The following is a 14,923-nucleotide window of genomic DNA, read 5'->3' as shown; positions in this document are numbered from 1 at the left end:
ACTGGCTAGGCTGGCACTTTGCTGACAGAAAGTTGAGTACCAAGGGAGCATACAAGGACCTCTTATGTGCACATGCTCTGCTTCGAGAGATGGAAACATCATTTCAGGTTCATTTCCAATCTGAGGTCTTCAGTAGAGCACTGAATACTTGAGAACATTGAATAAAGGGAAAGCTTGTTCTATGTGCTTTCTCTGCTATAGTGCATCTGTCCACCATAGACAGGCACACTTCTGAGTCCAGGTCAGTGCATCTCCAGCTTTGAAAACACACACTCTTGCACAAATGGGTTTTAAGTGAAGTAAATGTCATTTTAGAAATGCAAAACTTTAATAATAATCGTACTGCAATTTAATTTTGAGTAAACAATAAAATCTCCAAACTTTTTGTATACTTATTTGGCCACAGAAACCAGCTAGTATCTGTTACTACAGTAAGCCCCAAGCACTAGGGATATATTGAGAAAGCTTATGAACATCTCAATTTTATTTTTATGAAGAATAAAACTGATGTTTTTTCACTCCTATTTTGTAAATAGAGAAGGCAGTCACATTTTGATCTGTGATTAATTTTCTCATAAAAGAAAAAAGTATATTATAAATTATATAAGACCTTATAATAGGCCTGTATATACCACTGATAATTTTATTTTTATTAAAAATATAAACAATATAAGTGAATGGTATTTAGAAATCCATCTTTAATTTAATGTGTCCACATCATTACAAAGAGTTATAAATACTGAACTTCATACACAGCCTCTTCAGTAAACTTAGTGATATACATATATAGTCAGTGGCAAGTCACCCTTCACACAACCTGTCTATACTTAAAAATTTCCAGCTCAAATTTCCTGCTATGCACAGACGTAGAAAAAATTACCAGCAGAAGATAACTAAGTGTTCTGTTTAGGAGGTCCAGCTGGCTAGCAGGACTCATGTTGAGATTCAGCCTAGCATACATAAGTCTTCTTCCCTTGAAAGCTTAGTTTGACTTTTTGTAGCAATTCTGTATATGTTATACCAAAAGACATGGTGTAGTAAAAATTAGAATGATTTAGACGACCTATTGCTAATCACACAGAAAATTATCCACAGTTCTACAATGATGATATATTTATAAGGATTCTTCCAACCTAGGGTAGATCATTTAATATTGATTGATATCCATTTATACACCCCCCTCCACTTACTCCTTCCACATTTATTTACTAAGCTCTCTTTTCTTTTTTTTTCTTGGTTATTTTTTTATTTACATTTCAAATGTTATCTATCCCCTTTCCTGGCTTCCCTCCACAACCCCCCTGCACTATCCCCCTACCCTGCTTCTATGAGGGTCCTCCCACAATCACCCATCCACTCCTGCCTCACCACCCTAGCATTCTCCTACATTGGGACATCAAGCCTTCATAAGACCAAGGGCCTCCACTCCCATTGGTACAAGATAAAGCAATCCTCTGCTACACATGCAGCAGGACAAAGGCTCCCTCCATGTACTCTTTGGCTCATGGTTTAGGCTCATGAAGCTCTGGGGGATCTGGTTGGTTGATATTGTTGTCCTTCCTATAGGGTTGCAAACCCATTCAGCTCCTTCAGTCCTTCCCCTAACTCCTCCATTGGGGTCCCTGTGCTGTATTAGACACCTGCAGCTGTATTAGTCAGGCTCTGGCAAATCTTCTCAGGAGACAGTGGTATTAGGCTCCTGTCAGCAAGCACTTCTTGGGATCAACAATAGTATCTGGGTTTGGTGGCTGCATGTGGGATGGATCCCCAGGTGGGGCAGTCTCTGAATGGCCTTTCCTTCAGCCTCTGCTCCCATCTCTGCACTATATTTCCTTTAGACAGGAGTAATTCTGGGTTAAGGTTTTGGAGATGGGTAGGTGGGCTCATTCCTCAACTGTGGAGCCCTGATTAGCACCTGGATATGGTCTCTACAGGTTCTTTCTGCCCTTTGTTGGGTATTTCAGCTAATGTCATCCCCATAAGGTCCTAGAGACTCTTGCTTTCCTAGCATCTGGGAATTTCTGGTGGCTATCCCCAGTTTCCCATCCCACATTGCTACACATATCTATTCAGTTTCCTGACCCTCTATACATCTCCCCATCTTCTTTTTTCTCCTCCTCCTCCTCCTTCCTTCCTCCCAAATCCCTCCCACCCGCTATCTTCCGTGATTATGTTGTTCCCCCTTCTTAGGGGAACTGAATCATCCACACTTTGGTTTTCTTCTTCTTCTTCTTCTTCTTCTTCTTCTTCTTCTTCTTCTTCTTCTTCTTCTTCTTCTTCTTCTTCTTCTTCTTCTTCTTCTTCTTCTTCTTCCTTCTTCTTCTTCTTCTTCCTTCTTTCTTCTTCTTCTTCTTCTTCTTCTTCTTCTTCTTCTTCTTCTTCTTCTTCTTCTTCATCCACTTCTTCTTCTTCTTCTTCCTCTTCCTCCCCCTCCCCCTCTCCCTGCCCCTGCTCCTGCTCCTGCTCCTGCTTCTGCTTCATATGGTCTGTGAGTTGTATCGTGAGTATTCTGAGCTGTTTTCCTAATATCCACTTAACAGTGAGTACATACCATGTGTGCTATTTGGTTACCCCACTCAGGATGATATTTTCTAGTTCCATCAATTTGCCTAAGAATTTCATGAAGTCATTATTTTTAATAGCTGAGTAGTACTCCACTGTGTAAATGAACCACATTTTCTGTATCCATTCTTCTCTTGAGGGACATTTGAGTTCTTTCCAGCTTCTGGCTATTATAAGTAAGGCTGCTATGAACAGAGGGGAGCATGTGTCCTTGTTACATATTGGATCATCTTTTAGGTATATTCCAATGAGTGGTATAGCTGGTTGCTCAGGTAGTATTATGTCCAATTTTCTGAGGAACCGCCAGATTTATTTCCAGAGTGGCTGTAACAACTTGTGATTCCACTAGCAATGGAGGAGTGTTCCTCTTTCTCCACATCCTCGGCAGCATCTGCTGTTACCTAAGTTTTTGATCTTAGCCATTCTGGTGTTAGGTGAAATCTCAGGGTCATTTTGATTTGCATTTCCCTGATGACTAAGGATGTTGAACATTTCTTTAGGTTCTTCTCAGCCACTGTTCCTTACCAACAGGTTGGAAAAAGATCTTTAATGATCCTACATCTGATAGAGGGCTAATATTCAGTATGTACAAAGAGCTCAAGAAGTTAGACTCCACAGAACCAAATAATCCTATTAAAATGGGTACAGAGCTAAGCTCTTTTTTCTAAGCAACATGCTTGGTTCCCTCTTTGTATCATCTGAAAGGAAAGAGATGCTATGATTTTCATCAGGAGAGATCTCAGAATATATCATCAGTCTACTACCTGGTAATATGCATTAAAAATTGAAGTACTATATCTAATTTCAAAGCTGGTTCTCCCACATTTTCATCTTATTATTTGATTTTGATTCTTTTAATGGTACCAAAGTCAAATTTGTAGTTGGGAATATTACTAAAAGTCAAATGCAATCCAGTGGGTGAGGTGTCAGAAACAGTAAAGGGCTGCCAGGATTGAAGTCAGAAAGGCCAAATAGAAAAATGATTTCAAAGCTGCTAGTGATACAAATAAATATCTTTTAAAGACCTCAGCCTACCAGCAAATAGAGATAAAGGAAACGTGTCACTCCATGATGGCTGGAAATGAGCTCATAGCTGCTTCCAGTAATGTAGTTACATTCTGAAATGAACTTACCAAGGCTGACTTTCTCTGTCAATTCAGTTTTGCAGAAAATTGATGAACTAGAAACTTGGATGGGCAGACACTCGACCTTTCAGAAGCTACTCAGAGAATCACTTTTCTTCCATCCCTTATAAAGTGTACCTGAAATCCAGGCTCCATTTCTTCCTCAGTCTTTGTCCTTGATAACAGGATCTTCTAAGTTCTAGTTTCCCAAATTAGGAAATGATCTGCAGAGAGCTGGAATAGTGAAGGTGAAGTGTCAGGCATATGACTCTCACCTAATGAATTTACATTATAGCTTTGTTATTTTATCAAAGGCTTATCTGACACCCAGCTCCTCTCTTCTCAGAAGCTCTGTGGGACAGGACGTGAGGGATTCATTGCTTTCCTAGTGAGGCATGGCCCAACTATGTAGAAAACAACTGAACATCAAAACTGAAGTTTCCTCTCCTCCACCATTCTCAAATGTTCTTCGGTGTCTGTGCTGATCTGACTAGCCTGACATTTTAGGATCTAGATGACTTTGTCAGTCCTTCAATGAGTGTTCACTACTGGCTGAAGTCTGCCAATACAAAAGAAGTGCATACCTTTACCTGTCTGTAGGAGAGAGTATCTGGTCTCAGTTATTCCAGATGGAATGACATTGTTGGTCCCTGTTCATCTTTCCTTCCACTGTACTTACCACTTTGTATGCTACTTCTATGTTGTCTATATTCAGAGAATTATTGATAGGTACTAGCCTAGTTGATTAGTAATTGGCTAATTTATTTCTTCATAGTGTCATGAGAAGAACTTTTTTTTGTTTTGTTCATTTTTTATTAGATATTTTTTCATTTACATTTTAAATGTTATCCCCTTTCCTAGTTTCATCTCCAAAAATCCCCTGTACCCTCCCCACTACCCCTGCTCCCCAACCCACTCACTCCCAATTCCTGGCCCTGGCATTAATATGGCTGCATGTCTATACTGGGGCATAGAATCTTGGCAAGACCAAGGGCCTCTCCTTCCATTGATGGTCGACTAGGCCATCCTCTGCTACATATGCAACTAGAGATACAAGCTCTGGAGGGGGGGGGTACTGGTTAGTTCATATTGTTGTTCCTCCTATAGGCTGAAGACCCCTTCAGCTCCTTGGGTACTTTCTCTAGTTCCTTCACTGGGGACCCTGAGTTTCATCCAATAGATGACTGTGAACATCCACTTCTGTATTTGCCAGGAACTGGCATAGCCTCACAAGAGACAGCTATATCAGGCTCCTGTCAGCAAAATCTTGTTGCCATATGCAATAGTGTCTGGGTTTGATGGTTGTTTATGAGATAGATTACTGGGTGGGGCAGTCTTTGTATGGTCCTTCCTTCAGTCTCAGCTCTGAACTTTGTCTCTGTAACTCCTTCCATGGGTATTTTGTTTCCCCTTCTAAGATTGTCTCTAGGAATACTAAAAACAAAGTGCTAGTGAGAAAAAAGTCTGTTCCCACTGGAATAAAACTGTTATTTCTATGACTTATATAACGCATAAAAGATTATTGCCAGACCCTATGGTACAGCATTGTAATTCTGGCTGTTTGAAGGACTGAGGTATGAGGATCATAGGTACAAGCCCTACCTGAGCTACAGAGTAAATTTAAAGGCAGACTGGGTTATTTAATAAGTTCTTGTCTAGTCCAGAGCCTGCTCATTTCCATGCAATCCAGACAAGCAGGCCGTACCCAGAGGCCTGCTCACTGCTACATGGACTGCCCATAGCTAGAACCATTATGATATGCAAGTACGGTTTGGAGAGATGTGAGAGAAAGACACAGAACAGTTTGAGCATTATGAAGAGAGGCAGAACTGGCAATTTGAGGGTATGAGGAACAACTTAATGTGAGCAGCCTGCCTTGCCACCTGAGGATATGGAAATGGCTTAGTTATGCTACTGTTAAAGTCCATGTAGCAGCCATGGTCAGTGCCAATGTCTGTGGCTCATGTTACCACCTAAGGCCATGCAGACCACCCTGGTCTGGGCTGTCTCCTGGCACCATTTTGATGTTCAAGGGCTGTGTAGAACTGGCCCTACCCTTCACTGGCTGCAGTACTTGAGAGAAAAGATCATATCTTGCAGTGTCAACACAGTAGAATTGTCCCTGGTGGTGTGGATGCTAGTGAGCCAGCCCCAAGGGCATGAGATGGGGAGAGCTGGCCCTTCCCCTTGCCAGCTGTAGCACTTGAGTGAGCTATCCAGAGAAGTGTTGGAGAGGTTGACCTGGTGCTGTATGAGTTTGTAAGAGCTGGAGGGATGACCAACTCAGCTACTACCCAGGCCCAGATCCAGAACTATAAAATGGCCTATACAGACATCTACCCCATCTATGAACTGCTGGAATGGATGAAGAGGCCAGACGTACAGATTCAAAGCTGCAAGATCTCCACAATACAGGAGAAGAGCATGATATCTTAGAGGGTCCCAGTTAGATTACAGTATTGATAGGGAAGCAGAAGCCAGAGACCTGAGACCTTGGACCAGACCAATGACTCACTGAAATGTACATTTGTAAATAATGTACATTTAGATTAAATGTAAAGATGTATAGACAAAGGGTATGTATACTGTGTGACTCACCATGACACACTAAAGTTTCTACAGTGAGATTATTTTTTTTGGGTGAGGGGAGGTTGCAAGGGCAGAGTGCAGATATGAAGGGACAGGAAAATGAATGAAATTGGAGTGCATGATGGAAAATTCACCAAAAAAAAATCAATAAAAGCTTTTTTTTTCCTGTTTTTTAATTTTGCTTCTTTTTGTTTGTTTGTTTGTTTTGTTTTTGTTTTTGTTTTTAACAAAATAGAGTGTAGATAATATAGTTTAGTGATAAAGAACTTACTTACAATGTAGTGGCTTTGGGTTCAATTCCCTCTACAACACAAAAATCTATACTTAAATCTACCATATCAGTAAAATATACATCATTAAAGTTGTAAAGACTGAATTAGATCATGTTTATAATTTCCATCTATTGCTAGTCTTGTCAAATAATGTTGTATATCCGTTGAGCATCTGTTGCTTGCTATACAATAACATGCTCATTATCATGAAGAGAGTAAGACCAATATGGCTAATGCTCTTTCAAGGACTCACTACAGTTGCACTGTGTTTGTCTGATTATTAAGAATGACTGTTGTCACAGGGGCAACCATTGATGTTATTTCATTCATTTTCTTTCATCATGCATTTAGGTTGATGACTGGTTTTGCTTAGTTTCAGTTTAGTTTAGTTTCTTCCATATTGTTCTGTCATCTGCTGAGAATTCCTCTTCTGTTCTTACATCCGGCTTTACTTCCAAATGCCACCTACCCTAGGATTACTCAAGTGTTACCCCAGTATTAACCTAATCGTTGTTCCTCAAGTTTGCTCACTATTCATCAAAATCTTGGTGGTTTGGGGCATATAAAACAATGTCCTTCATCTGTAGCTCCTCGGATACTCCTTTAGAATGCCGAATTAGGAAAATGGATGTGACCATCTCAACTCTTATGTTCAATATAAATGGAAGCAATTTTTAAAATTCTATCATTCTTTCTGTATTAGCATTTTTTCATCTTTTCCAAAGATCACATACACATCTATATTTGGACTAACAGCTTCATAAATTTGATTCATGTTTGTTCTTTTACTTTTCTCTAATCTATTTTGAAGAAATAAAATGAACTTCATTCTTCTCCTGTGAAGGATTCTATCTTCAATTACAGAGGGATAGGGACAAATCTAGTACCTGAGTTACTCAATATTTTTCCACTTTTTAAAAAAAAATTGTCATTAATAAAATCTGAAAAATAGTAACTTTTTACTGTAGAAATGTTTACAGATAAGATCATTTTCCAAAGTTTTTCATAAGAAAAGACACAAGGATGACTACTGTTTAAATACTTATGCAAATTTGTGTATAGAGGCACATTCATACAGATATGTATTCTTTTGTTTTAAACAGAAACCATTACACAATTCAGTTGAATAGAAAATGAAAATATGCCTTATAACTTGTTTTATGAAACTTAGTAAAAACAAAGAAAGACACAAAAATTTAAACACTTGATGAAAAAAATAAATATTCAGTTTCCCACTATTATTTATATTGAAAACCAAGAGGGGACTATGTTAATATGGTTGCATGTCTATACTACAGAAGGATGGAAAATTGTGAGACTAGAAATTTTGATGTAAATGTCATTTAGCATTTTAATTAAAAATATATAGTGTATACCCAGACCTTAACCTAAGCATGTAAACATGTATTATAAGTTCATACATTAAAATATTTGTACATAAATGACTTGAGGTATGTTGAAGTACAAATTTTTTCTCTTTTCCAATTTTGGGTAAAAAAAATATTATCACATGTATTTGCCAACAGAAAAGTTATAAAAATAAATGCAAATATCCATTTGGATATTTCGACTATTTTACTTAATAGCTGAGGCTGATGATATGAAACCACATTTGTATTCCAGCAATTTTCAGTTCCAAATAGCAATTCTATTTCAAATGATAAATATAGTAGGAATTAGTCATGTGGTTATTCACTTACTTAAAGGCAAATAGGTATGTATACTTAGAAGTACCTAGATATCTGAGCACTCATAGAAAGTGACTAATTACACAATGAATGGGTTCTAGGTTGAGATGCTCAGGTGATTACATGGAGAGGGAAGGTTCTCCTTGTGAAATGGCTGTCCTGAGCACTGGTATCTAAGTGCAGCTGGCAGAGGGTAGATTGGAGTGATTTTTTTTGTACTGTATCTATACTCTGGTAATTTGTTGAGGACAGAGACAGGTCCCTTTGTCCCTGTGAGCATCCACAATGATGCTGAGTTGCAGTGCATTATCAGGGTGATGGAGAAAATGCAATTAGAACACAATGAGTTGAAACACTCCAGGAGAAGTGTTTGTGCCAAACTCTGTGACGGGTGTGAAGAGAACAAAATGATGAGATCACTATCTGCTCTTCTAACAGTTGGGCTGGCAAGCACGTGAGGGCTGGTCTGAAGAGAGCTGGGAAGGGAGCCAGCAAAGCCTGGCAAATGCTGTAGCTAGGTGAGAACCACGAGTCTCTAAATATCAGAGTGGCAGAAAGCATAAAGAATTAAGAGCTCCCCGGGACTAAACCACCAATCAAAGAAAACACATGGTCGGACTTCAGTCTCTAGCTGCATAAGTAGCAGAGAATGGCCTAGTTGGCCATCAATGGGCAGAGAGGCCCTTGGTCCTGTGAAGGTTCTGTGCCCCAGTGTAGGGGAATGCCAGGGCCAAGAATTGGGAGTGGGTGGTTTGGAGAGAAGGGGGAGAGGGAATATGGTATTTTCAAAGGGGAAACTAAGAAAGGGGATATCATTTGAAATGTAAATAAAGAAAATTAATCTAATTAAAAAAAAGAATTAAAGGTTGACTTGAAGCATATAGCAGAGGCAGAAATAATAGACTTGGTAGAAGGAAAGAAAAATGAGGACCAAAGAGATTTCCAGGTTAAGACTATACCAGGGTGCCTTAAAACCAAGACAAAAGAGACTATAATCTCAGAACAAGGGAAAATCAGAAGTTCAAAGCCATCCTCAGTGACACAGTCAGTCTAAGGCTAGTTTAGACTACATCTTAGGATGGATGGGGGGTGGGGGAAGAAGAAGAATAAAAAAGGAAAAAAGAAAAGAAATGAGAAAAAAAAAGGGAAACTGCAAAGGAAAATTCTGATTAATGAGACTTTTGGAATATTGGACTGGATGTGTCTCACAGGCAAATGAAAACTCTGTACTATGGGGAAGATCAAAATGATAATAAGTATTTCTGCTTTCTTTCATTGATTTAATAGTGGGTTCCATATCTACTGCATGTATGTGGATTCCTGCTGCTGTGAACCCAACAGTGAGTAGCCAGTAGTTCAGCATCCAGTAAGTAATGCTGTGTTTAGGCCCATTCTTTGTAGTTAGTGGCAAGAAATGCAATAAAGGAAAAACAAAGCTTCAGGGCACGTGGCAGCCTTGCATCATCTGGAAAAACAAAACAGATCTGAAGCCCAGAGGTGAAGCAGACAGCTGCAAGGGCTGCGGGAGATTCTGCAAATCCCTTGTTATAGCCAGGATTAGGAAGCAAGAAGGGGAATAAGATAATCCTGTTCTCGAGGCCCTCCAAGTAAAACAGTAAGGAAGGTGCTGTCGTGGTGCAGAAGGGCTGCCATAAGTGTTGGGGAACATGCACAAGTGGGAGCTTGTTCTTGACCTGCATCAGCTGTGACGATTAAGAATATAAGCATGTTGCTTTGACCCCTGCTAATAATGGATTGCATAGGCAGAGACATTTTTCAGGGTCATAGGAAACAGAGGAAACATTTGGCTTTGTTTAGCCCTGAAGACATTTCCTCATTGTTGTGCCTCTCTCCTCCTTTGTAGTGTGAGAATCTTAGAAGCAGGTGTTATCATAATAACGGGGTTACTTTGTATCCCCAGTGTTAGTCAAAATGCATGGTAAGGGCTCCTCTAAATAAAAATGTATTGTATAATGAACAGAATGGAAAATATATTCTGGCCTCTCAGGATATTAAAGTAGCTGAACTAAGTCAGGAAAATTGGGCCTGAAGAGACTGCTCATTGGTTAAGACTAGACTGTGATTCCACGGGACTGGAGTTCCATCTTCATCTTCCACATCAACGAGTTCACACTTACCTCTACATCCAGCTCGAGAGAAATCCAAAGCCTTCTTTTGGCCTCCTCAGCCTCTGAATTCACATTCACAAATTCACATACAGACAATAAGAGATAGTAACAGTAAATCCTTTAAAACACTGTATGTTACTCAGGTGTGCTAAGGAATACTACACACCTAGTTGATATTATCTATGAGTGATTCCATCTTTTCCTTGAATTTTTCTCAAGGAATTTGAAGATGTTATCTTTATGTTTTCTTAACAACAGTAAGTAGGCAACACCCATCCTTATTATTAGCAAGCAATAATATGCTAATAACGTTCTGATTATGGGAGCAAAAAAATAAAATAAAATAATCCCCTCTAGATGCTGGTCTCTGAGTCTTTCTTCTGGCCAGATCTAGCCATTGTTAAAGACAAACACAATACAGGGAAAAACCAAAAAGCACTGGGGAAAACCTATTTATTGCAAGGAAGGGGAGTAGATCCCTTTGCCTCCACAATCAGACTTCAAAGACTCTACCTGTGTACTCTCTATCTTGGACAGAATAGGTTTGGAAATCTGGTAAGTTCCTGGAATGAGACGTCAGTCCTGGGCAAGCAGAAGATAGACCCTGGAGTCCAGCATTCAAGCCTAGTCTATACCAAACTAGAATTTATTTTTCTGTGTTTCTTTTTCATTTTTAGTGTATCCTTTTTCTCCACTGTGGTACAAAGAACTAGGGGGACTTGTGTGGTCATGAATGGCTGGGGACCTAAACTTGCAAGAAGGAGGTAAGCCAGCAGAAGGAGGACTTGACTGGTATGAGAATAGCCTGAGAACAGCGCAGAGGGCCTAATGATAAAACCAAGTACACCCTATGTAATTACTGTTTGTCTGCCAGAGGACAGTGGCTTTTTTCCTATATCATTTTTTCTGCTGATTCTCTAAACACATTGACTGTATTACATGTGTCTATGCATGTATGTGTCCATGTCCATGTATCCTTGTCCATCTGTATGTCTTTTTATCTCTGTCCATCTATGTAACCATGTGTGTGTGTGTGTGTGTGTGTGTGTGTGCGCGCGCGTGCGCATGCTTGCCTCTGTGTGTCTTGTCTCTGCATGTTTCTATGGTCTGCGTTTCTCTCTTTGTGTGTGTGTGTGTCTCTATGTGTTTATATCTGTGTGGATGTGTCAGCCTGTATATGTCTATTGAGAGACTGAGCCAGGCCGACTTCATGACAAGCTTCAAACTGGCTGTTCGGGAGTCTAGGCCCAAGTTTTTGTTTCTTGAAACTGTACAAATCTGGGTAAGTCAGTAACTGGGGGTGGGGGGGTAGAGGGATGGGGGGACAGCTCAATCAGAAGCTACCCACTCCTGTGGCCTGAGGCAAAAGTAATGAGTAAGAAATAGTTTCCAGCCCCAACTACGCCATCCCCAGCAACACTTCTGAGAAGTCTCCAGAGCCCTAGCCAATCCCAGAGATACTCACACCCCTAGAGATAGAACCAACCAATCAAGTTAAAGGTCATCTACTCCTCTTTGGAATTTCCCTAATCTACTTTAAATTAGGCTTGCAAAACACATCTTCCATTCTGATGGTTGGTGGACTCCTGCATGATAGATTTCTGCAAAATAACCACTCTTTGCTGTTTTATTTGAGTCAGGGGTATCATTCTTCTACAAATCACTCACCCTTACAATATGTGTCTATGTATCTTTATGTGTATGTCTGTGTATTTTACTACATTTAGTCTTTCTAATTTGTTCACTAGCTCTGTAATCATGGGAAACTAATGACCTCTAAAAAAAGTGATAATGCCACCCACCTCACTTGGAACTTTTGAAAGTAATCAGAATCCTGCCTATAAAGCACTTACCGAGTGATCACTTAATGTAATATCAAAACTATTTTCAGTGTTATAATCCAGACAGCAAGAGACTAATTCCTGCCCCCAATCATGTCCTTTGCAAACTACAGTTCTCTGAAAGAGCCACATATCTATGCTGAAGTTTGTTGACTGATCAGAACCTCAGAACATCATAATTGTAAAGAGCTGGAATATTGCAAACTCGGGTCCAAATAGGTCTTTAGCTGTATTTTGAATCCTTAACATCTGTTTACTGCCCCCCTGTGCCAGATCCCGAGACCCCCTTTAGCTAGCATGTAACACCTTGAGGATGTATTAACATAGCTGATCACTCCATCTACCTACACAGGAGCTAAGCATACCTTCAGCACTTGGGACCTTCAGCAGGAGTTTTTGTTTCTACTTTAAGGAAACCAACCTACCTGTAGTCCTTGCCAATGTGTTGGTAAATGCTTGACTTATGACTGTCTTTGTCTTTTTGTAACAATAAAAGTTCAGGTAACCATTTCTACAATACAATGTCATTTGGGGTGACCTGAATCCATTTTCTTGGCTCATGGTCGCCAGTGTTTGGTTCAGAATTAACTATCCTATCTTCGTTTTGAGTGAGAAATGTACTTTGTGTTGAAACCATTCTGTAAAGCGGGTTTAGGTGGCACTGGGGTGGTGTGATTAGAGGTTTAGCTCCTTTGCTCAATGTCTACTTATCTTTGCTCACTGATGGCTGCGGAGTTTAAATTTCTGAAATGTGATTTTGATTGGTTTGGAGAACAGAGTTTACCACATTTGCAGTTTATATTTAGTTGAAAAGTATTGCTTTACTAGGCCCTCTAGGTGGTGATATTTATCTACCAGCCTTCACTAATGTCCAGTCAGTTAGGAACTTGAGTTTGTAAAGTGCCTTGCTCTCCTTGTTGTCTACCCAAGGGAACCAAGATGCAAAGAACTTTCCTGACTGGCTTTGACTACAGTGCTGAAATTCTAGGCCCAAGAGACCTACAGCTCTAAGCAAACACAAGGTTGGGCTTGTTCTGTAGACACATTAAAAAACCAGAAAACTAACAGAGGCTGAGTTAAAACCTTGCAATGCCTAAAAGGTGCTCTAAAGAGGTCAGTAAGAGTCTGTGGTTGTTCACAAACCATTCCATGAATAAAATCTTTGGAATATTGAGGTTTGTTCACTAACATACTTACTGGCCAGTCAAAACCAGACACCAACAAATGTAAAGTTCTATCTTACAGAATGAGATATCTCAATACATGAATTCCAAGACCCAATCCTTAAGTTAAAGGGTAACTTGAGTGTTGAGTCCTGTCCCACATTGAAGACACTGTTTTGCACTGGTCTTCCCTGTCTTCTGGCTCTTACTATCTCTCCACTCCACCTTCATCAATAGTCCTAAGCCTTGGAGAGGGTGTGATGTACATATCCCCTGCGTAGCTGCATGGAGAGGGGGTGATGTACATATCCCCTGTGTAGCTGCATACCGCACAGATGCTTCTCTGAACTTTGATCAGTCAGAAATTAATCCTTGCCCAAAGAAACTCCTAAAGTAAAGGTCAGGTTGTGAACACAGCGAGCAGAATTTAGATGGCATTTTTTTTTCCTATGTCCATTTAACAAAATAATTATAGGATGTTTAGTTCTAGGGCCTATGACCTTCTGACAGTAGTCGGTTGCCTACAAGACCAAGCTAGTCAACAGTCTAACATGTGTGTACTGGTGTGGGTGGAGACCATGACTTTGACTGCTAACTGAAGAGCTATTGAGAATTGATGGCTTCTTTGGGAGTAAAATTTTGTTTTCTTTGATGATGTAGTCCTGGTAAGGTGATTGTTTTTGTTATGCTTTTTATTGATCAGATAATATACCAGGATGAAAAAGAATGAGAGGAGGAAAGGGTTTATTTAGATTACAGTTCCATAGCACAGTTTATCATCAAAAAGAATCAGGGTGCAAAGTCTGGGGTCAATAACTCAAGCAAAGAATTTGAGGAAGCCTGGGGGCAATACATTAAGTAGAGAACGTGGGGAAGTCTGGGGACAATACTTCAAGAGGAGAACATGGGGAAGACTGGGGCTAATATCCCAAGCAGGGACAATGCAGCAATGTTGCTTATGGGCTTGGTTCTCAGCCTGCTTTCTTATCCAATCCAGGACTGTCTACTATGGCTTGTACCATATGTATGCTGGGCCTCCCACATGAACCATTAGTCAAGGAGGTGCTAGATAGAGATTCTTATAGCCCAAACTTATGGGGATCTTCTTAATTGAGAGGTCCTCTTGTAGTATATGTCAAGTTGACAGAAAACACCAGGACAGTGACAGTGACCATATGTTGATTGATGACTCCATATTCATGAGTATGTGGCCAGTGGAAATTGGGCTCAGTATGTTATTATAAGAAACAAAGGAGAAGGCATCAAGTTGGGAGGGGTGAGGGTGGTTCTTTGAAGAGAAGTAGAGAAGAGTAGGGTGTGAATATGATCAAAATACATTGTATGAAGTTATAAAATAATAAAAATTTTAAATTAAAAAACAAAATCTGAATCACTTTGTGTTTTTGTTGGAATCCTAACAGTGGGAGGTGGGTTGTCCCTAACTCTTTTACCTACTATTTCAGGGACCCTTTTATTCTACTAGGTTGCTTTGTCCAGCCTTACTGTGATGGTGTGTTATGTTCTTATTGTATCTTGATATGCAGTGTTTGGTTGA

General features: G+C 39.9%; 1 protein-coding gene and 1 non-coding gene across 15 annotated transcripts in view; one reads left to right on the top strand and one right to left on the bottom strand.

Moving 5' to 3' along the window:
* Cntn5 (contactin 5) overlaps positions 1-14,923 on the top strand; it is a 1,270,553-nt gene that overhangs the window by 996,799 nt on the left and 258,831 nt on the right. For 10 of the 14 annotated variants that reach the window (XR_003947895.1, XM_017313363.2, XM_006509867.4 and 7 more), the window contains one exon: positions 11,042-11,128. The exons of the other annotated variants lie outside the window; for them this stretch is intronic. Coding sequence is in view for 9 of the 10 variants with exons in the window: in XM_017313363.2 (XP_017168852.1) it covers positions 11,042-11,128 (87 nt within the window). In the remaining variant the exon portion in view is untranslated. The remainder of the gene's footprint in view (positions 1-11,041; positions 11,129-14,923) is intronic. 14 annotated transcript variants of the gene reach the window in all.
* On the bottom strand, positions 13,456-13,546 carry Mir6237 (microRNA 6237). The gene has a single exon (NR_105745.1). It is a non-coding gene; the product is annotated as a microRNA 6237 (primary transcript).

Source organism: Mus musculus, chromosome 9 (genome assembly GCF_000001635.26).
Source record: "Mus musculus strain C57BL/6J chromosome 9, GRCm38.p6 C57BL/6J".
In the NCBI taxonomy this organism is placed as follows: Eukaryota; Metazoa; Chordata; class Mammalia; order Rodentia; family Muridae; genus Mus; species Mus musculus.
Note: the sequence above shows the minus strand (reverse complement) of the source record. Positions and strands in the feature narration are given on the sequence as shown.